Source organism: Silene latifolia, chromosome 6 (genome assembly GCF_048544455.1).
Source record: "Silene latifolia isolate original U9 population chromosome 6, ASM4854445v1, whole genome shotgun sequence".
Taxonomy (NCBI): domain Eukaryota; kingdom Viridiplantae; phylum Streptophyta; class Magnoliopsida; order Caryophyllales; family Caryophyllaceae; genus Silene; species Silene latifolia.
In genome coordinates, this window is record NC_133531.1 from 94,669,411 (window position 1) to 94,693,651 (window position 24,241).

The 24,241-nt window shown below is 40.6% G+C and overlaps 1 protein-coding gene and 1 non-coding gene across 2 annotated transcripts; one reads left to right on the plus strand and one right to left on the minus strand.

The window, feature by feature from the left end:
* The first annotated feature begins 15,420 nt into the window (after positions 1–15,420).
* LOC141588849 (small nucleolar RNA R71) lies at positions 15,421–15,529 on the plus strand. Its single transcript, XR_012519818.1, has one exon. It is a non-coding gene; the product is annotated as a small nucleolar RNA R71 (small nucleolar RNA).
* A 6,053-nt stretch (positions 15,530–21,582) lies between these two features.
* LOC141658858 (uncharacterized) lies at positions 21,583–23,968 on the minus strand. Its single transcript, XM_074465630.1, has 3 exons — positions 23,638–23,968; positions 23,128–23,307; positions 21,583–22,365 (listed from the first exon to the last, which is right to left on the minus strand). Exons 1-3 carry the CDS (start codon positions 23,818–23,820, stop codon positions 21,820–21,822), a joined length of 909 nt encoding a protein of 302 aa, XP_074321731.1. The 5' UTR covers positions 23,821–23,968; the 3' UTR covers positions 21,583–21,819.
* Positions 23,969–24,241: the final 273 nt, after the last annotated feature.

Below are 24,241 nucleotides of genomic sequence, written 5' to 3' on the forward strand. Positions count from 1 at the left end.
CGTGTTCGTTTCATTTCCGTTTCATCCCCGACTTGAACTTGAGCTGAAATGGTGGTGGGGTTTCAGTTTGGAACCGTGACATGGGGTTTGAGAGCCCTGTTTTGAGGCGTTTTAGTACAGGGTTTAGGACTGCTTCGACGCCGTCTGAGCAGGCGGAGTGTTGGCCGTGGGGAGGTGGTTTTGAGGGCGGTAGTTGGTGGTTTATTTGCTGGCTGTTTGTCAGCCATTGGGGAGAGGTTGAGTGGACTATTTATAGGTGGTTTATGGCTGCCCAAGGGCTCCCCTTGAATCGTGGTTATCATGGTCCTTGGCGCAATTTGGGTTTATTTAATTTATTTGAATTTCCGTCTCGTGTCTTCATAAAACGTAATTCGTTAAATTCGCTTATTTAAATATTTATCTTTTAGGGTTTATACTTATAAGATCCCACTATTTAATTATTTAAATTACCGTCTCAAATATGCCCATGTACCCGTCTTGTTATTTAGTAATGTGGCGAGTTGGGCTTGTTTTATATTATATGTTATTGGGCCATATAGGTGTAGTATGGCATTTTAATAGGGCTACTCATGGCTATAAAATGTTTGGCGCTAAATTTATTTATTTAAATAATGATTAAATAACCGTGTCACATATTACATAACGTAATTATTCAATGTCGTTCATTTACTTATTTATCCAGCTATTGGGCTTGTCTTATTTATATAATTGGGCTTATTCTAGTCCTTTCATCGGATTTCATATCGTTTATTTATTGGGCTCATAAATGGGTCACTTGGACTTGGTCACATTTTATCCCGTATATTTCATATAACGTAAATTATTCATTGTCACTCATGATATTTTATTTAACCGGCATGTTAAATCATAAAATGGAATATTTATTATTATTAGATAAGTATGAGTTATTTATTATTAAATGGTTATTTTGGTGAAGAGTCATATTCTTAATAATGTCTTGGATTGTTCTGTTATGAGAGTCTCGGTCCTATCGGATACTAGGGGTGAGCTATAAGCCCCCTAGTTGCGATATGATCGTCGGGATTGATGTTACCATCCGTACTCATGGTGAGATGCAAGCCATGAGTATGAATGTGACATTAATGATCCCGTGTCATATGATGTTTGCATGATCATTCTTACTCTTATTCTGACTCAAGTGTGACGTTTTACATTGTGTGACTACTTGACATTCTTTATTTACCCCTTTTGGACCTTTGGTTACGAGTGTGTGCCATGTTTCCGGATTGGGTTATCTTTCCTCTTTCGGACCTTTGGTTACGGGTGTGTGCCATGTTTCCGAATTAGGATATCCTTCCGCCTTTCTTCGGACCTTTGGTTACGGGTGTGTGCCATGTTTCCGATTAGAGGTTACTCGACCTTTGGTTACGAGTGTGTGCCATGTTTCGAGTCTTGGATACCATTGGTATATCGTTTGTCGAATCGGGTGACGTCCATCCCGAGAGTCTGGATTCAGGTTTAGACTACGACCGTATTATGATCGTCGTCCTACCAAGAGGTTGAAGTCTAGATGGTTTGTATTGAGTTCATACTAAGTATATGTCTTACACTTGTTGAGTCGTGTCAATATGAGTTGGTTAACTTGGTTGTTCTACACCCTTGATTTCATATTCATTCTAACCTACCATGCCTATTCCATTAAGAAAGTACTATGTCTATCTCATCTTGATTATTCATTATATCTCCTTGTTCTTTATTGTTCATATATGATGCATGATTAATATGTTTAATTAAGTGTTTGTTACTTGCATTTCGACATATTGTGGCTGGGAGAACCTTGAGTTACTCCCCACTGACTGTGGCGTTCATGTTTACATGAATGACAGGTGGTGAAGATGCTTACGTGGGGAAGACGTGTGGGCTAGCGAGAACTAAACCCTTGGACCTTAGTTGCTAGTTAAAAACCTCTTATTTGTTCATTCGTGGGATATCTTTTCCCCGCCTTCTAGACTTGGGTTGTAATAACCTAAGTTTGTCTATTTTAGTACTTGTTTCATTTCATTTTTGGCACCCGCGTGTTAATCTTTAACTAGTACTTTAAAAGTTTTTTAAATCTCATAGATTTCCGCTTTAATTTATTAGTTATATTTTCCGCTTTATCGCGGGGTGTCACAATTATACTAACTACTTTATTATTTACAATAAAGTGAATTTAATTTACATACCATTTTACATTTATTGTGTATAAATATTTCTTATAATTATTTTCCATAAAGCCTTGAATGTTTCATGGCATTTAACTTCCTATTTATGTTGGCCATTATATAGGTGATAAATGGTGAGTATTTAAAAGGTGTTTTAATTGTTTATCATAAATTACCTTTTACCATTAATTTTGTGAGAGAATTTATGTTTGATTTAAACATTATGTTTTGGTATTAAAAAAGTTGTTTTATGTGGAGTTGACTATTGATGTACTCCATATTATTTATATAAGCATGTATATTTCTTATTTTTAATATATGAGATATGTCTTGTTCTCTTTTATAAAATAACTTCCCCAACATTATGTTTGAACACAAAAATAGTCAGGTGTTTCGTGTGTGAGTTAGCTTCTCCTCTCTATTACGCTGATTAGAGAGTGTCGTTATAGTTGGGGTTTTATCCTGGGGACGATGCGCCATGAACTCCCTGCGATTTATTAGGAGGTCGTGAATCGTCTTGAGGAGAGCTGAATTATTCCGCGACTCACCCAATGAATTTTCCAGGTCATTTAGTCCAAGTGTCGGTTCGAATTTCACATTTAAAAGGTATTTTTTCCAACATTATGTGTATTAAACAGGTTACTTGTATAGGGAGGCGAGTGGTGGTGGTGTTGTTAGTTGTTGGTGTTGTGTCGAGTGCAGGTGTTTGTGGGCTCATGAGGGAGGTGTTATTGGTGGTGCTAGGGTGGTCTGTAGTGATGGTGGTGGTCATGAATATTGGTTAAAACTGTGTCTTTGTATACGTTGCGTGGGGTTCGTATATTGTTGGTGTTAGAGCTGCGTAGAAATCGTGGTTGGGGCTGTCGTGGGTACAAGTCTAGACTAGTGGTGCCTTAGCTGGTGTGTGAGTGTGGTAGCTCACTAGGTGGGGTAGTGGTGGTGCGAATGGTGGTGGTTTTGGTTGTGTTGGTGTATAAGTCGTGGGTGTATGGTGTTGCCATTGGGCTGTTTTGTTGCTGCTGTTTGTGTCGTCGTTGTTGCTATCCTGGGTAGTTGATGGGGCTGCTGGCTACCGTGGCTAAGTGTGGGGGTGAAGGTAGTCCATGATGGTGATGGGTGATGGGCGTGTTGTCGGTAGTGTTAAACATGGGTTTAACGTGGATATGGGGATGTTGGGTGACATGGGTTTAACGTGGGTTTGGGGTGTTGGGTGACATGGGTTTAAGACGGGTCCAATTAATTATTTACATGTCGTCTTATCGTTTTATAATTAGATTAGTTGGTGATTGTAATTATTATTTGTATCTAGGTGACGGTTTTTTTGAGGAATTCTATTGATTGCTCGGATTGCTTAAATTGGATTTGCGCAAAGGTAGGAAATCTACTCAACACATTTGTTTATTTAATTAATTGTTTAATCGGTTTATGTAAGATAAATTATATTGATGGTTATTACAAGATGGATGGTTATCACGGGAATTACTTTTAGTTGGTTGTCTTATGAGCATGTTGTGTTTGTCATTCTATCATGTTATTAGAATTGGCTTGATTATTATCATGAGATTGGCATTGTGATTATATTCTATTTACATTAATGGAAGGATGGTGTTGGAGTTGTGAGTTGTGCATAACAAGAGAGATTGCTACTGGCAGGTGAGCATGGTATGTAAGTACTACTGCCAGATAGTTGTGCATAGTACGGAGGGTACTACTACCAGTTGAGCATGGTACGAAAGTAAAACTGCCAGATAGTTGAGCATAGCACAGTGTTGAGGGAGTGGTGCTACTGCCAGTGATGACGGTGACTTGTATGCAGAATGGGCTGAGGTGGTGATGATGGTTCATGGTCCGTTGGTTGAGCCATTGCTGTTATTTATTTGTTTATTTAATTAACCATTTGGGCTAGTATTGTTGTTTAGATATTCCTAGTAACCATTGGTTGACGTGTGTGTGTCTTGTGTCAAAAATAAAATGATGCATGCTTTAATTGATGGCGTCCTGTGGTGAACCAATTAATATTTCCGGTTAATTGGGGAGCAGATTAAATAGCAGGTACTTGACTTAGCTGTGAGGAGCCTTGGGACGTGAAGACTTGGACCATAGCAGTTGTCTAGCTCACATTAGTTTGACTTAATTATTATTTATTTTCTGCTGCGTAGTAAATATTATATTTTTAGTTAATTGGTTGACTATTGTAATAAAACCTTTATTGGTTAATTTTATTAAATTTTATTTAAAGTACTGTACTTTGTCATACACTGCCGAGATGGTAACTCTCTTATTTATTTGGGAGGCCTAGCAAAAGGCTCTTGAATAAATGAGGGTGTTACATATGATTTACTAAAATAACATGATAATCTCTATAAAATATCCTATATTATATTTATTAATTGCTGGAAATGTCTTAGGACATATTCCTTCACCTGAAAGACTCTAGCCTTAGTCTAACTGATCAAACCGTAAGACTTGTTCTCTTCTAAATGCTCTTTCTAATGTAGTTATTATTTTCGCTTAGTTTTAGTTAATTACACTCGACCAAACTAAACCCAAAACTAAATGTAATGTGGACGCTGTAAGTCCTCTTTTTAGAGCTCTAGGTTTTGTGGAAACTTTTGGGGTTGATGTCTATGGAGCATCTGGTGGGCTGTGGGTTGGTTGGCGTAAGGGCTCCATGGTGAAATGTGTTATGAGTTGTACTGACTTCATCATCTTTTTAGTGGAAAAATATGCTAATGTTCCTCGGTATATTGTCTTGTTTTATGGTGAACCTGCTTCTTCTTCAAGACTGACTGTTTTTCAAGAATTGGGATCTTGGATTGACTCCTTTACTCATCCCTTCATTATTTTGGGAGACTTCAACCAAGTAGAGTTTTCTCACGACAAGCAATGCAAGAGCGAAAGTGCCATTACCGGTGCACTTGGTTTCAACAAATGGCGTCTTGAGCACGAACTTCTTGACATTCCGTTTAAAGGGCCTCGATTCACTTAGTGTAATAATTGGAAGGGTATTGACCGTGTGTATGAGAGGATTGATAAAGCTTATGGTTGATACCGTCGTTTAGTACCAAAATTAAATTTATAGTTCCAAACTAAAACTATAGCTAGTGATAGTAAGGGTCGAACCACAGAGAGACAAGGTTGATTTTGTTTGCTATTTTTCAGTCTATAAGAGTAACAATTAATTGGGGGTTTGAAATTGATTGACTAACAGGCTAATTGCAAAAATGAATATTCTTAACAAGATAAAAAAAGGGATTGGGAACTTCGGTTCACCATGGCATATAACAGGTCAGTCAAGCAGCAGAGGTCTCATAATACGGTCTCAGGGAAAACAAGCTAGTCTTTCGATCAAAGCTCAAATAACCTCACGGTCTATTAATTCCCTAGAATTTATCAAAGCTTTCACTCAAGAGAAATTCTAAATCTAGCGATAAATCAAATTACCAATCTTTCAATCTAGCAAAGAAATCTATCAAAAGATAACAAGACCAATACGGAAGAACTCATGCTACACAACAATCCTAATTTAATACCATGGCTCACCTTATTCCCAATCAAAGGAATTACCTACGCATAATCATAACTACACTAATTGCGAAATTAATAATAAAGAACAACTTTGACATAATGGAATCTAACTAACACAAAGGGGAAGAAATCAATTCTTTGAAATTAATTGATGAAACAAGAATCAAAATAACAAGTGAAAATAAGAAAAGGAAGAATTGCATAAAAAGCTTACTAATTGAATATCAAGAACCAAGCATTCGAATCAAAGGTTTCCGTCTCATGCTAGATCCGAAAACTAAGTTTTTCCAGAATGAAAAGCATAACCTAAAAGTTGTTGCGTTCTACTGATAAAAAGATACTGAAAGTTAATTACAAGTTGGGCTTTTTAAAAGTCTAACACGGAAAAATAAATATCAGCTCGAAATCGTCGAGTCGATCGTCGTCAACACGGTCGATCGATCGATTACTGAAATAGCTTCGCCGAGCTCTAGTGGTCGATCGACTGAAAGGCTTAGTCGATCGACTGGAAATGCTGTGCAGTGGCTCCTTGTTGCTTCCAACCAACTTTTCACTCCTCTCACGCATCCCAAGGTGAGTGAATGAACTCTCCTTCCTCTTGGCTTCCTTGAACTTGCTTCCGGAGGACGAATTTGGCTTGATTTAGCCTACTTCCACGCATTCCTACAATAAATCATAGAAAATGCAAAGTAAACCGTTTCGGGAGAAATAGCAGCCTTAAGCTACCGATTATGCATGGAAATACGTGCCAAAACCGCAGATAAAGTGTATAGAATATGCACGTATCAAATCTCCCCAAACCAAACCTTGCTTGTCCCCAAGCAAGCACTATGACCCGTATAAAAAACTAAATGGAAAGGAGTACATTTCAGAGCTAACTACAAATCAATGCCAAACCATTTAATGCCCAAAGTCAACTACTGCAAAGCTTAAATCAAGCGAACAAATTTATGCATATCATAAAATTAAGTCGGGCGTTCGACCTTGCAAGACTCATACAATCGGACTCTCCCGGATCACTCTTCTCTCAGCAAAGCAAATGGTAAGATAATATGTAAAAGAGAGGGAAGAAAAGTATAGTCTCTCACCTAGACTGCGACCGACAAAACATGTATGCTTGACTAGCATGAATAATGATTCTATTTACCGTACATACGCATAACCACCGTCAAGGACTATCACATGCCGAACTATTGCAAAATTTGGATAAGTGAGGCTAAGTGGGAAAGAAGGGGCAAAACAATTATGGGAAAGTGAAGGTAAGAGCCAAGCTAGTACCTAACGAACCATCAGAAACCGAATCCCGTTCTTCCAACTCAATAAAAAAAATAACCATGCCTTTATTGACTAGGCAACACAAAAATCCAAACGAACGCCTCTAAATCAAGAGGTAAGCGCATGAGGCGTGTCTTTATTTCAGCCAAGACTCTTTTTTTTTTTCATTTCTGTTTCTTTCTTTTTCTTTCATTTTCATATTTTTTTTTTCAAAATCTGAACTGGTGGTCGATCGACCAATGATGGCAGTCGATCGACCACCCTGCACACTCCAGAGCATTCTGCCCAGGTAGACATACTTCTCTCTTTTTTTTTTTTTTTTTCATTTTTCCGAATTTTTTTTTTTTTTTTTTTTTCCAGGCTGAAGTAAATCCGTCACTTCTCAAAAATACCCGCTCCAACATTACAAGAGCGAACCAAAACAGCTTGAATCAACAAATTCCTCTACTACTTCCTAGCTTGGCACAATGGTAGGCTAAGTATGGGACGTAGTTGAGGGCAACTGGCAATTTTTGGTTTATAGTGGAGTTAATGGGGTAAAATGAGAAAGGGGAGGATGCAATAGTTCTCTAAACATGCAATACCGACCACAAACCAATGCGTATAGGCAATAAGCAATCAAGACTCATACACGTGCAAAACATGAAATGAAGGGAGTAACTACTCTCAAACCTAAATTAACCGGTCATAAATGTCACCAGTTATAGGCTCTATATCTCAGAAGGTATATGTAGTTTGCCAAAAGTAATGAGTCAAGTCTAATTGCCCGAAATGGATTCCATAACGAAATTTGAGAGATCACTTTTAATTCTTGCTAAGCAGCTATGAAAAGCCAAGGAATGGCATATTTGACTAATAGAGCAAAATCATCATTAAAACTCCAATCCGACTCAACTATATGCAAAAATAAACGTGATATTTTTGGTTTTTTATGCATTTTTTCAATTTTTTTTTTTTTTTTTTTGAATGGTGAAAATAAAAACAAATGCAAGCAGAAATGCACTAAACATGTGACTGAAATGCAATAAGAAAAACAAATGCAGATGCAAAACAAAAGGCATATGCAAATACCCTCCCCAAACCAAAACGCACAATGTCCCCATTGTGCTCAACAGCAAATCACCAGCAGAAAAATGGGAGAATAAAAGCATAAAAGGTAATAGGAAGCGAAAAGAAAAAGGAAAATAACTCACAAAATACGACCTCCCCAAACCAGCCAAAAACGGGGAGGTCACCAGCATCTAATCTCCACCCTCGTAGTCAGAGTCTCTGTCCTCGTCGGACCCCGACTCACTCTCCTCCTCCTCCTCGGCGAAGCATGAGTAGCTCTCCGGAAACGGAGGGAGTGGCTCTCCGGGAAGTGGAGGGACCGGTAGTGGTGGTGGTAGGAGGGGGTCTCCTAGCGACCGAGGGTAGCCACCCACGGGGGAACAAAGTAAGAAGGGTGAGCCCAGTCACCCTGTGGAAGCATCCCCCCCGAGCTAGCTCGTCGTAGATCGGGAACAGGGCGATGGCCGTGTCCAATCTGTGCTCGTTGAAGCTCCTGCACAAATCACCCAAGACACGTGACATTGCCCTCTGGTCCATGACCGGAGGGACAACTAAGGGAGTAGGTGGTCGAAAAGTGGAGGTGCCAGCAGTGGGAGCAGTGGAGGTAGGGGGTGCCTGTGAAGAGGAGGCACGAGCCCTCCTCGAAGTGCCAGCAGAAGGCGTGGCCGCCACCAAAGGAAGCCTGTAACTAGGCAAGGGCGGCCTAGCAGCCCCTCAACAGTGGTGAGGGGCGGGGACGAGAGGGTATCCGAGTGACGGGGATGCGGTCACGAGATGAAAGAGTCAATCTTCCACCGCATCTGTCTATCGACCCAATAGACATCCCTCGCGTAACGGAGGTCCATGAAACGCAGGTCAGGGTCGATGGGGTCCTCCTGTCGAGGGAAAAGTAAAACAAGACGGTTGGCGATACGTGTCACCAATCCGCCACAGGCAATGGTGGTCAAGGTGCCCTCACTTACAGTCTGAAAGTGAGCGGCAGTCAAGTAGGCAATGTTATAGATACGGGCTGTCCGACGCTCAACGTTCAGATAGCCCGCCAAAATTGAAAGCTCAATATTATTTACATTATTGGACTCTTTACGGCCAAAAATGGTATTACCCATTAGCCGTAGAAAATAACGAAGAGGAGGCAAGTGGACCGAAGTGCCCGTCCTCCTCGACCCGTAAGTGTCACCGATACAAGACCACATGGCCCGGTGAGTGTCAGAGGGGTCCGAGGTTCTACCCTCGAAGTACAGACCCAGAAAACCCGCAAAATCAGCAAGTGTCAGAGAATAATTAACATTAAAAAGTCGAAAGGAAATGCAGGGTTTGGTCGCATCAGCCTCAAAGGCTTTGGAATCAAAAGCGTAAGAGGAAAAGAATTCAAGGGTCATAACATAATATGTGAACTCAGACATGTCCACAAGGCCCGTCATACCCGTCCCATTTAGCAGGGACACAACTGACTCATAACAGCCTAGTTTCTCCAAAGTGTCTTTATGGAGAAACCGGGTAGCTGTGACTTTCATAGTCGAAACAAAGAAGGAAAATTTAGCGCGCTGAATAGGTTTAGCAAAGATAACCTGCGGATAGTCAGGTAGACTATCCGTAGTGGTTTCTATCATCAGAGGCGGTCCGCGCGGCCGCTTAGCAGGCCTTTGGCTCGATTGCCCCTCTTGCATTGGCTCTTTTCCCTTTGTCATTGTTATTACCTGCAAAACAGCCCATAAGCAACGAAAAACCCCTTAGCAATGTCAATTTTTGGAAACCCGGATCAAGAGCAGACCTGGAAACGAATTAGGGTTTCGAATAAATTGGGGGAAACGGCTTAAAACACGTCCTAACTGCTTATTTGCGTTGAAAAACAAGGGGGAAAGAGTAGATTAAGAAATCAAAGTACAAGGGTGACAAGAAATCAAACCCTAGAATCGATTTCCCCAAATCGATTTTTGTCATCTCAAGGGCACATTACTCGAAAATTTCACATGGAACTTCAGCAAAACTCGAATAAATAGCATAAGGATAGGATTAGAAACATACCTTGATGATTTCTTTGAAGATTAAAACAAGAAAGGCAGAGAACGAGATGGATTTGCAGTTGAAAACGCGAAGAAGGGAGAGGAAATAGGGTTTGGCCTTTTCTGATTTTGGGAAAATGAAAGAATAAGAAAGTAAGGATGAAAACTTCCCTTATTAGCTGCCTCTGAACCCGCGGACTGGTCGATCGACCAGTCTATTCGGTCGATCGACTGATCCCTCATAATCATGGCTTCTGGATTCTCCTTGGTTCAGTCGATCGACTGAATATCCTAGTCGATCGACTATTTGAGCTGGCAATTGGGATTAAATTCGTCAAAATTCATTTTGCCATCAAAACTTCCTGTCTTTCTCTCGCAAAAATCCAGTAAACCACTTACGCACTTTGCATAAAATAAATTCCTGCAGAAATCATCAGAAGCGTACAATTTTCCCAAACCAAGAAATTGCAAATGCATGAAATGAAAGGAAACAAAACAAGAAAACTTAAAATGCAAATTGAATGAAATAACAAAATAGAAATCCTGAATTACAAAAAAATACAACTGGGTTGCCTCCAAGTTAGCGCTGGTTTAAGAGGTCTCGCACGACCTTGTTACCTCACTTTTCATCATCTGATAGCGGGTCGAAGTACAAAACTTCGACTTTCCCAACATATGCATCTGATCCATGATAGTGCTTCACATATTGGCCATTTACCTTGAACCTTTCTCCAGCTGAGGTCTCCAATTCCACTGATCCGAACTTTGTGACAGCTGTGACCGTATAGGGGCCGGTCCACCTGGATTTCAGCTTACCAGGAAATAGACGGATACGAGCATTAAAAAGAAGTACCTTATCGCCAATATTGAACTCGCGCTTGATGATTCTCTTGTCGTGCCAGCGCTTTGATTTCTCCTTGTAGATCCTTGCATTGTCATAGGCTAGCAGCCTAAATTCCTCTAGCTCATTCAGCTGTGTCATGCGTTTCTCACGAGAGAGGTTAGGATCCAAATTCAAATCACAAATAGCCCACCAAGACTTACGCTCTAACTCAACAGGTAAATGACATGTCTTACCATAAATCAATCGGTATGGTGATATCCCGATTGGCGTTTTAAACGCAGTTCTATAAGCCCATAAGACATCATCCAACTTAAGACTCCAATCTTTCCGTGATTTAGAAACAACTTTAGCTAAGACTTCTTTCAACTCTCTGTTAGAAACCTCAACCTGACCACTAGTTTGGGGATGATACCCCAAACCTCTACGATGTTGGACACCGAATTTAGTCAATAAAGCACTAAGTTGTTTCTCTTTAAAATGCATTCCCCCATCGCTAATGACAACCCGAGGGACACCAAAACGAGGGAAAATAATCTTTTTAAACAATTTAATCACGGCCTTTGCATCGCAATGGGGAGTAGCAATAACTTCTACCCATTTGGACACATAATCTACAGCTACGAGGATATATTTATGACCTTGACTGCTCGGAAAAGGTCCTTGATAATCGATGCCCCAGACATCGAAAATCTCAACCTCAAGAATGCCTACCTGTGGCATCTCATGTCTCTTGGAAATATTCCCCGATCTTTGACAAGCATCGCACTCAGCAACAAAATTGCGACAATCTGCATGCAAAGTTGGCCAATAGAAACCAGATTGGAGTACCTTAGCTACGGTCCTGGACGGACCGTGATGACCACCATAAGCAGAAGAGTGGCAAGCCTCCAGGATATCCTTCACCTCCCACTGAGGTACGCATCTCCGGATGAGACCGTCTGCGCATTCCTTGAAAACATAAGGATCATCCCAAAAATATTGTCTGGCATCATAAGCAAACCGCTTCTTCTGCTGCCATGAAAGCTCGGGTGGTATCCTACCTGTCACAGCAAAGTTAGCAAAATCAGCAAACCACGGAGGTGGATAAGACCCTGAAGTAGTAATAGCTAACAAACTCTCATCAGGAAAAGAATCATTAATAGGCAACGAATCCTCCCTTTCTGTCAGCTGCAGACGAGATAAGTGGTCAGCTACCACATTCTCTGCTCCTTTCTTATCTTTGATCTCCAGATCAAACTCCTGCAAAAGGAGTATCCACCTCAAAAGCCTTGGCTTTGCATCTTTCTTAATAAAGAGAGTCTTCAACGCTGCATGGTCAGTGTAAACAATAACCTTAGAACCTAACAAATAAGACCGAAATTTGTCTAAGGCAAAAACAACAGCTAGAAACTCTTTCTCAGTGGTAAAATAGTTGACTTGAGCCTCATCCAGAGTTCGGCTCGCATAGTATATGGCATTCAAAGCTTTATTCTTTCGTTGTCCCAGTAACCGCACCGATAGCATAATCGCGGCATCACACATGATCTCAAATGGGAGGTCCCAATCAGGCCGAATGAATGATTGGCGCAGAAACTAGGGCCTCCTTTAACTGTTGAAAGCGACATGGCATTCATCAAGTAAATTCAAAGACAAAGATCCTTAAGGAGCAATTGTGTAAGTGGTTTAGCAATTTTTGAAAAATCCTTAATGAAACGCCGGTAGAAACCAGCGTGACCTAGGAAACTCCTCACTCCTTTAACATTCACGGGAGGAGGTAATTGCTCAATCACCTGCACCTTTGCCTTGTCAACATGTATACCCTTATCAGAAATCGATGCCCTAACACAACGCCCTCATTGACCATAAACCGACACTTTTCCCGTTTAAAACAAGATTAACATCTATACAATATTTGCATGACTTTATCAAGGTTAGCTAAACAACGATCAAAGTCACGCCATAAACGAGAAATCATCCATGAATACTTCCATAATATTCTCTATATAATCGGAAAAAATCCCCATCATGCACCTCTCGAAAGGTAGCGGGCGTTACACAATCCGAAAGGCATTCTACGATACGCAAAAACACCCTGTGGACAGGTAAAAGTAGTCTTACTCTGATCGTCCGGATGAATAGGGATCTGAAAGAACCCTGAATATCCGTCTAGAAAACAGAAAAATTTGTTAGAAGCAAGTCTTTCAGTCATTTGGTCAACAAAAGGGAGGGGGAAATGGTCTTTCTTGGTGGCGGCATTTAACTGTCTATAATCAATGCACATCCGCCACCCTGTCACTACTCGAGTTGGTATTAATTCATTTTTATCATTTTTAACCACGGTAGTCCCTCCTTTCTTCGGGACTACCTGAACTGGGCTAACCCACTTGGAGTTGCCAACTGTATAAATAATACCTGCATCAAGTAGTTTCATCACCTCGGCCATAACAACTTCCTGCATCTTCGGGTTCAACTTGCGTTGACCCTGTCTATAAGGCTTGTGGCCTTCTTCCAACTCTATCATGTGCATACAAACATCAGGGCTGATGCCCTTAATGTCATCCAACGAATAACCCAAAGCCTTCCTGTTTTTCTTAAGTACACACATCAAAGCAGACAGCTGGTCATCGTTAAGCTTAGAGCTAACAATAGCTGGGTACTGCTCCGTATCATCTAGAAAAACGTACTTAAGATTAGGGGGAAGTGGCTTACGCTCCGGCACCTTTACCTCTACAGCATAGACAGAATCAGCTTCAATGGCGTAACAAGTGTTCACCAAGTTATCGTTGGCCAGGCTCAAAAGCATCTCATCTTCTTCTTCATTGAGCTCGTAGCTCTCCATTGAGGCAACCAAAGCATCTGGCTCCTCAGCATTCTCCATTGTATTACCTGCACACTCATCTAAATGGGTTAGATCAGCTAAGGGATCCTTGGCTAAGGATTCCCTCCAATTACAAGTAACAACCCTGTCAACAATATCAATGGAATAACACGTATCCTCATCAGCAGGTTCAGTTGCCTTGTGAGCAAGACTGAACTCAATGGTGTCATCCCCTACCTCTAAGGTGATGGTTCCGCGTTTGACATCTATCACCATTTGTTTGTATGTAAGAACGGTCTGCCTAAAATAATAGGTATCGACTATCCTCTCGCAATGTCCAAAACAACGAAATCGACAGGAATAAAAAACTTACCCACTCGAACGGGTACATCCTCTAGAACACCTATAGGTCTATGAGTCGATCTATTTGCCATTTGAACGGTAATATCGGTCACCTTAAGTCTACCAATGTTTAACCTTTCGCAAACAGAATACGGCATGACACTAACACTGGCCCCTAAGTCACAAAAGGCCTTTCCAATTACGTGGTTACCTATAGTGCAAGGAATTGAAAAACTACCCGGGTCCTTTAATTTAGGTGGCACATTAACTTGTGAAAGAGCATTACATTCCTCCACAAATGCAACATTACCATCATCACGAAAATTTCTCTTACGATTCAAAATATCTTTCATAAATTTAGCGTAAGAGGGTACCTGGGTAATTAAGTCAGTGAAAGCAACCGTTACCTCGAGATTCTGGACCATCTCTAGAAACTTACCAAACTTACGCTCCAGCTTGGTAGCCTTCAAACGCTCCGGATACGGGACTGCAACACTGGCCGTAGGATCAGTAACCTTCGGCTTCCGTAGGTTTAAAACCCCCGTCAAATCATCAATGAGTGATGAATCATGCAAACTAGTTGACGGATTTGCATCCTGCTCTGGAGATCCAGTCGATCGACTGGTATGGGTAGTCGATCGACCAAGTAAGCTGGGCGTGAACAGTTCCTGTCCAGAATTAACTTCGTCAGGTGTTTCAGTCGATCGACTGAAGGTGTTGGTCGATCGACTGGATGTGCTGGGTGTGAATAGTTTCTGACCAGAAACTATTTTGTCTGACAATTCAGTCGATCGACTGGGAATGTTGGTCGATCGTCCTGAATTACTGGCATTCGGACTCGTTTTTGCATCAGAATTCAAACGAGGTTCTTCATCATTTCCCGAGTCTTCCTTTGGCTTATCGGGACTTTCATAAGAAAGGCCGCTTCTGAGATTGATGGCATTTAACGTTTCAATCGGTTCTTCGCATTTGCTTGAAGAATTAGCGGCTTGCTTAGCCTCTATATTCTCCAATTGCTTCACAAAATTCCTTGAAGACTCAACCCCGGCTGCTTCCATATTTGCCACTTGAACCAAAAGGAGTTGGACCATCTCTCTCAACTTCTCGATCTCATCTGAGTTTTGAACGGGTGTTTCAACTTTCTCCTTGGAAGCTTCAGAAATCTCGAGTTTCTCGAGACGGGTAGAAATGGAAGTTATAAGTGTCACAACAGCAGTCATGTCTTCACTTTGCTTGCGTGACTTACCACGTGAATTTCCAAACTCAGCTTTATGGACTGCCATCTCCTCAATGGTGTTCCAACCTTTACTTTGACCGGTATTATTTTGAAACCTGCCATTAGCAGCTGCATCCAAGATGACCTTGTAATCATCATATAAAGCATTGTAAAATAGGTTGCAAAGATACCATTGCTGGAAACCATGGTGAGGGACAGCTCGGACTAAACTTTTGAAACGTCCCCATGCTTCACAAAAATCTTCATCGGCTCCTTGCAGAAAACTCGTGATTTTGCCCTTCAAAGCATCAGTCTTTGAAAGTGGGAAGTACTTCTTGTAGAAGGCTAATGCTAGAGATGTCCAGTCCGTGACTCCAGCTGCTACCCTGTCAAGGTAGCGGTACCAATCTCGCGCCGAATCCTTCAAGGAGTATAAGAACATAAACCCCTTTACTTCATCTTGAGTTACCCCCTCCGGTATAGGTATTGAACAGCAATAGTCCGTGAACATTTCCATATGTTTCAAGGGGTCTTCATCTGGCAGACCCGCGAACTGGTTTCGTTCCACTAAATCAATATAAGAGGAACGAAACTCGAATTTACCGGTAGTAGGGGTAGGTAACTGGTGCCCCTTTGGAAGGTGGTGCTCCTTTGGCTGAAAATTATCATATATCGTAGCCATAATTTCCAAAGTGAGAGTACTCAAGTCTTCCTCTCAAAAACCTGTCTTCTAACTGTGCAAAAGCAAAACTAGAAGTAAGGGTAAGCAACGGCCTCAAGGAACAAAAGTTCCTTGAGACAAGAAAAATAAACTAAAATAGAGCAAACAGAATTACACCGTCTCCCCGGCAACGGCGCCAAAATTTGATACCGTCGTTTAGTACCAAAATTAAATTTATAGTTCCAAACTAAAACTATAGCTAGTGATAGTAAGGGTCGAACCACAGAGAGACAAGGTTGATTTTGTTTGCTATTTTTCAGTCTATAAGAGTAACAATTAATTGGGGGTTTGAAATTGATTGACTAACAGGCTAATTGCAAAAATGAATATTCTTAACAAGATAAAAAAAGGGATTGGGAACTTCGGTTCACCATGGCATATAACAGGTCAGTCAAGCAGCAGAGGTCTCATAATACGGTCTCAGGGAAAACAAGCTAGTCTTTCGATCAAAGCTCAAATAACCTCACGGTCTATTAATTCCCTAGAATTTATCAAAGCTTTCACTCAAGAGAAATTCTAAATCTAGCGATAAATCAAATTACCAATCTTTCAATCTAGCAAAGAAATCTATCAAAAGATAACAAGACCAATACGGAAGAACTCATGCTACACAACAATCCTAATTTAATACCATGGCTCACCTTATTCCCAATCAAAGGAATTACCTACGCATAATCATAACTACACTAATTGCGAAATTAATAATAAAGAACAACTTTGACATAATGGAATCTAACTAACACAAAGGGGAAGAAATCAATTGCTGAAATTAATTGATGAAACAAGAATCAAAATAACAAGTGAAAATAAGAAAAGGAAGAATTGCATAAAAAGCTTACTAATTGAATATCAAGAACCAAGCATTCGAATCAAAGGTTTCCGTCTCAAGCTAGATCCGAAAACTAAGTTTTTCCAGAATGAAAAGCATAACCTAAAAGTTGTTGCGTTCTACTGATAAAAAGATACTGAAAGTTAATTACAAGTTGGGCTTTTTAAAAGTCTAACACGGAAAAATAAATATCAGCTCGAAATCAGGTCGATCGATCGTCAAGACGGTCGATCGATCGATTATTCTCGAATAAAAGTAGCTTCATGTCGAAGCTCAGTGGTCGATCGACTGAAAGGCTTAGTCGATCGACTGGAAATGCTGTGCAGTGGCTCCTTGTTGCTTCCAACCAACTTTTCACTCCTCGCACGCATCCCAAGGTGAGTGAATGAACTCTCCTTCCTCTTGGCTTCCTTGAACTTGCTTCCGGAGGACGAATTTGGCTTGATTTAGCCTACTTCCACGCATTCCTACAATAAATCATAGAAAATGCAAAGTAAACCGTTTCGGGAGAAATAGCAGCCTTAAGCTACCGATTATGCATGGAAATACGTGCCAAAACCGCAGATAAAGTGTATAGAATATGCACGTATCAATGGTTCTAAGGACTGGTTCCATGTCTTCTCAAATACGGGCGTGAAGCATTTCCCGATACAAATTTCGGACCACGCCCCTATTGAACTTGACTTTCATCTTACAAAAAACCACAACAAAAAGCCATACAAAATTGAGTCCTGGAACCTTGATAATGAAGACTGTATTGCCCTTATTCACTCTGCCTGGTCGAGTTTTGTTGTTGGTTCTCCGGCTTTCAGACTCGCAAGAAAATTGTCGATGATAAGGACACTTATGAAGAAATGGTCTTTCGATAAAAAATCTATTTGGCGAAATAAATGGGATGACTTTGATGTACGTCTTGAGGATGCACTGGAAACTGCTATTAATACTGGTAATGAGGCTTCTTTTGTTTCTATTAATAGCGAGGTGACTGATTTTGCGAAGGCAGCGGCTCTCTACTGGAAACAACGAGCTAAACTTAAATGGACTGTTGATGGTGACACTTGTACACGTTACTTTTTTAACTGGGTTAAGGGACGTGCCGGTAGTAATTTCATTTTGGGGGTTAAAGACGACTCAGGGGCCTGGGAGTATGATACTCAGGCGGTCAGTGAACGTTTTTACGCTCATTTTTATGATCTTTTCCATCCTTGTATGACTGACTCTACGCCTATCACTGAAAATGATCCTATTTTCCAGTCGATTAATATTAAGGTTAAGGAAGATGATGTTGATTTCCTTGGTAAACCTTTCTCTGCAAAGGATGTCCGACGGGCTGTTTTTCAATTAGGAGCTCTTAAATCACCCGGACCTGATGGCTTTCCGGCTTTGTTCTTCCAACGTTGCTGGTCTACTATCAAACATGATGTTACCCAAGCCGTCCTAAGTGTGCTTAATGGGGGTCATATTTTAAAGGAGCTTAATCGTACTTTCATTGTCCTAATCCCGAAGTGCGCTAATCCTGAAAAAGTTGGTGAGTATCGTCCCATTAGTCTCTGCAATGTTATTATGAAGATTATTACGAAATGTATCACTAATCGACTCACCCGAGTGATGAGTTATCTGGTTGGTGATTTTCAAAATGCCTTCATTTCGGGACGACAAATTTGTGACAACGTGCTTATTGCTAATGAAGCTATTGAGAATATTCAAAAACACAAATATGGGAAATCTGGTAGATTTGCTTTTAAAGCTGATATGAGAAAAGCTTATGATCGTATACGATGGGACTTCCTCCAAGCTACGCTTTATCGCTATGGTTTTCCTCCTAATCTTATCAGGTTGATTATGAACTGTGTGTCGCCTGTTTCCTATGAAGTTCTGTTTAATGGCGCACCGCTAAAATAGTTCAGTCCGTTGTGCGGGTTACGTCAACGCGACCCTATCTCACCTTACTTATTTATTATGTGCATGGAAGTTCTCTCACAGAATATACGGGCTGCCGTTAGTGATGGCTCCTTACATGGTATTTCTCTGGGCAGAGGCTCCCTCTCGATTTCCCATTTGTTTTTTGCTGACGACTCTGTGTTCTTCTTAAAAGATAAAGGGGAAGCTTTCTTAAAATTGAAATATATTCTTGACAAGTTATGTGAAGCTTCTGGGCAAGTTCTTAACACTGCAAAGTCAGGGGGTGTCTTTAGTCCTAGCACTACCTTAGGTAAGGCTTCTATGGCCTTGAAGATTTTGGGTGTTAATCATCACAATGATATTGGCAAGTATTTGGGTATTGAAACCGCTTCTGGTTCCTCAAAAAAGGCTATTTTTAATGACCTTATTGAAAAGGTCAAGAGACGTATTTTTTCTTGGAATGGTATTTTTCTGTCACCAGCTGGTCGGTTAACACTTATTTCGTCTATCCTTTCCACCCTCTCTGATTATGTCCTATCGGTATTTAAAATACCGGTAAGTGTGACCAATAAGATTAACTCCTTGTTGTCGCATTTCTGGTGGGCTGGTACGAGATCGTGTTCTCCTATTCACTGGTGTAGTAAAAACTTTCTAAGTTTGCCTAAATCTCAAGGTGGCCTTGGTAACCGGAATCTTAATTGTATGAACCAGGCATTATTAGGGAAGTTAGCCTGGCGAATTATATCTGACACGGACCCACTTCTTAGCCGTGTTTTCTACTCTAAGGTTCTATGTAATGACTTGATGATTTTCCCTGATTCGGTTAAACATGGCTCTAACTTTTCATGGGGTTGTCGAAGTATTATTTATGGGATGCATCTTGTCCTTCCTAATATTGGATGGAATTTTGGTTTCAACTCCAAGTTGAATGTTTGGTCTTCCAAATGGATTGCTGGACGGTCCCCATCGCAGGTTACTAGCTTTGGCTTCGAACCGCCATTTTCCATGCTTGGTTTGACCATCAAGGATCTTATTTTGCCGTCTATGTCATGGAATTATGAGCTTATTCATGATCTCTTTGAACCAGAATGGGCTAATAGAATTTGCGCCATACCCATCTGCCCATCTGTTGTGAGTGATACGGTTTTCTGGATCCCCTCCTCTTCTGGCCTGTATACTGTTAAAAGTGGATATGCCATTTCTCTCGGCTTTCATCTTGAGAAGTCTGGCACGAGCAAAGACAACAGTAGAGCTAGTAGCAATGTTAAACAGTTCTGTAAATCTAAGCTTTGGTTCTTGCCAGGGCCACAAATCAGGAAGATTCTCATTTGGAGAATTATCACTAATTCGCTTTCTGTCGGAATTGAGTTTCAAAAGAGACACTTGATGGTTTCTTATCACTGTCAGCTATGTAATGACACAATGTCGACGGAATCTACTACACATCTTTTTAGGGACTGCACTGTGGCGAAAAGGCTCTGGGCTTCCTCTTCCCTCGGTATTAATGCTAATCATGCTGATAACTTGCCCTTGTCTGATTGGATCTTCAACTGGATTTCTCTGTTCTCTAAGATGGATGACTCTTCTACTCCTACCATTATTTTCCTTTTTGTTCTTTGGAGTATTTGGTGTGCTAGAAATAATTCTATTTTTAGAGGAGTCGCGTTCTCGGTTGATCACTTCTTCCATCTTCAGGCTAAGGTGGCTCAGACTGCACTTTCCGCTCTCTCCTTCTCTGATAATAGCAGTGCAACACTCATATTGAAGGAGCCAGACTTGCGATTAGCCATGATTGATAATATCAAGAATAGCGTTCCTTTTTATTTGATAGGTGAAAACTATAATTGCCTTTGTGCTAGAGCTAAGGTCGACGCAAGCTGGTCTAAAACCCTTGCGGCTTCCTACGGTTGGATTGTCTATAATCCTGATGGGTCTTGCCTCAACATGTCTGTTGTTGCCTTACGAGCGGAATCGACTCTACAAGCCGAAGCTGTAGGTATCCGTAATCTCTTGAGATGGGCGGGCATTCCAACATCCTTTATTTCGAGGCTTCCTCTGACTGTCTCCAGATTCTTCTACAAATTGCAGGTGTCGTGACTCCTCATCAATTAACCAAAGGCATTGTTAATGATATCGCACTCCTTCTACCGTCTTTCCATTGTCTTAGTTTTAGTTTTATTCCTCGTAATCTTAATAAGGTTGCCCATAACCTGGCTAGAACCGCAATGGGTTTGTAACTTTTTATAACTTTACAGCTGCCAAAAAAAAAAAAAAAAAAATACACTTTAACGACCACTAAAACACCTCCGACCTAGTGGATGTGACCTCTAGTAACCTTCTATATTAGTTGAGTAAATTGTTTGGGTAGAAGACGCGAGTAATTAAATCCTACATCAATGAACATATCTCGTATCTATCCCAGTTGGCAGAAGTAGGGCTGAGAATCGGTCCAAGACCGGATCAAACCGGATCGGAGTCCGAAAATAAAAATTTAGTAGACCGAAGACCGGACCTAAAACTTTCGGTCTTGGACCGGACCCACAAGCTTGGACATGACCCAAGCCTCCAGTGGCGTAGCCACATATGTTAGTGGGGTCTTGAGACCCCACAGCCTTTCGACAATTGACGTTTTTTATCATTAAAATTTGTTTGTTTTGAAAATTTTATGTCTTTAAGACCCCGTAATAAGAAATGGGTAACAATTACATTAGAATAGACACCACAAGTAAACGATTCTGGCTCCGCCACTGCAAGCCCAACGCTAGAAATCTACCATAACGGATACGACCTAGTGTTCAATATGAGTCGGTGGTCGAAACATTATAGTAGAACTCCGAAATTTAAAAAAAATCTGATATAGTAAACATATATACAAGTTCAATTCGATTCAAGTAGGTTGTATTCTAGAGGTATAATCCTTTTCTGATATCACGTAAATAGTTATGTAGATTTTGCATGTGTGCTTAACAAACTATTAAGTAAATTAAACACCATTTCTATCACTGTTGTTTACCATATGAGAATCTAAAAAGAAAACTGCAACATCATATCGACAGAAAGGGAACCTATCATGTTCTTTTAAGTTTTTTTGTGCTCAGAATTCGGAAAATTACCTAAAATGTCTTGGGTGAAAAGAGAAGTTCTATCCTACCCAGGCGATCTAAGTCCGACCCTCTTTAACCCGGGCTCGAGGAAGGCGAAAATTATTGGAGACAACACACGGGCAACCCTTGGGAGTGTAGGAGCAGTGAGTGTGCCAAGGATAAACCAGTTGAAGCTCAAAAGAGCAACAGCATCCGAAGCTGGTCTGTTTTTAATTGTTGAAAAGAACTGCACAACGCTTCTCAAGGATAAGCCTACTACCGAGAATAGAGCCATCACAAGAGGCATACAAGGGTCCTTAGCCTCCCATATTATGGCCCCCACCAAGAGCGATAACAACGCACTAAAAACAGATTGAAAGAACGCGACTTCCCTTCTCTGATGGAGAGCCAAGTCAGTGTCTGTGCTGCTTGAGAAAACTAGTGGATCCACTAGCCCTGTTGGGTTACGTGACCAAATTCGTTCCTGGAGTGCCAAAGAACTTTTATGGATCACCGGATCTCTTGCATTGCTCATTATAGCTGATGAGTCCCAAAGGCCTTTGGTATGAGATTCTTTCAGTCTGCTATTTTCATCCTTCAGATATTCTAGCTGTTGCAGAAAATGTTAATAGGCTGGCCATGAGTACTCGGCAAAGTCAATCGACACAAAGAGATAACTATGAGTTTACTTAAATGAAACATGAACATATTACACAATTCATGATGCAATACAATTTATTTCATTTTTTTTTGTTGTGTTAGAACATAGAACACAACTCATATATCCGATCATTTAGTAGTTGGGTCATTCTCTCAATCACTTAGAGCTTCCTATTAGCACCTGGTAATAAATCAAGTACACCAATTTCCTTCCAAAAATTAACAAGTACACCAAGCTGCATAATAGTCAATAAATAAAAGTTACAAGTCCAGTTCAAGGTGGTATCAGCCGCATTTATGGCATTTATGATGAAACAACTAAATCCAAAATCTAAGTTTCAATACATACCATGGCTATAATGGACCAAAAATTCTAAGAAAGCCTAAAATATGAACAGAATAGAGGTAATTACTAGAATAGCTCATAGTTGTTGCCACTTGTGAGCCATAATAGTGATACATAGAGGTCTAACACATGAACATCAGCAACCTGGTATTGGCACTCATGAACAGCGTAAAGACAGCTACCCTGATTTTGGAAATAGCATCATTTTAGCAGGAAGTAGTCATATTGATGCAAATTATGTTCCCTTGAGATTTCAAGGTCAGTGATAAAGCTAATTGATACATAGATTTTCACCTGAAATGCAATTATAACTTGCCATAACCGCAGACACATAGTAAAGCCGAACAAAATAAAGAAATGATTCACCTCTTTCTCCAGACGTTCGATTTTCCCTATGGTCACGTCATGCTCTTCTTCTATTTCAGCCAACATTGACTCCACCAGATGACGTTCTTTGACAGCCATCTCCAGCCGTGCCTCTAGCTTCTCGTTTCTCCATGAGAGGCTCTCAAGTTCACTCAACATCTCCTGAAGAAGCCTCTCCATCTACAATGATGTAAATCAGCTTCAAATAAAAGGTTAACTTCCGTCCGTTCTTCCATTGGCACATCTCCCAAACAAACATAAGGGAGCTGTAGAAAATTGGTGAGACTACGTAATAGTCTTAAGTCCATTACTCAGACTCCTTTCCATTCCCCCTCCAAATCCTTCTAGCATAGAAAAGATTTAGTTTATCAGAGGAAGGAATATTGAATCAATCCTGTTTGTTGGTAATAACGATATCGGTCATGAAGTTCTTATCAAAAAAAGGAACGAATACTCGGACTTTGTAAAGCATAAAAATGGCAGATAATTAAAGAAACTGAAAATGCGTACCTTATTCTCCCTGTGAAGTGCACCCAGAGCTCGGAAAGGAAGTGTCATGATGGTCACTATCCAGGAGATGATTCTCCAGTACATTCTTGCATGAAAGTTAATTACTTCCAAAAACAGTTGTATGCAAGTAAGAATCACCAACCAAAGGCTCCTTACAGTAAGGAGGAGCATGAGCTTCATCATGAGGAAAGACTACACCACATGTGCTTTACTCGTAGGATGCTCGCAACCGTAGTACAAGTCCACGCATATCTACAGAAATTGAATATAAAAGAAAAAAAAAGGTGATATCTTTGTTCGAACCGAGGAAACTGAAGGATCCGCAATTATATCATCAGTTTATATAACCCTGCAATTATGAGAAAACAACACATAAGCAATGGCCTTGGTTGCCACATGTCCTAGAGTATAGATATTTAAGGCATCAACAATATAAAAGGGGAACTTCCATGGCACATAAATCTCCACTTTGCTATAATAATCTCCGGACAATGGTTAAGTTGCGGTTGCATACTATGGTTGGTGGCCTATCCAATGTTGCGAGTTCGTTTGATATCGGCCGTATAAGCCGTATCAGCCTAGCTACGGCTACTTATTGGCGCCT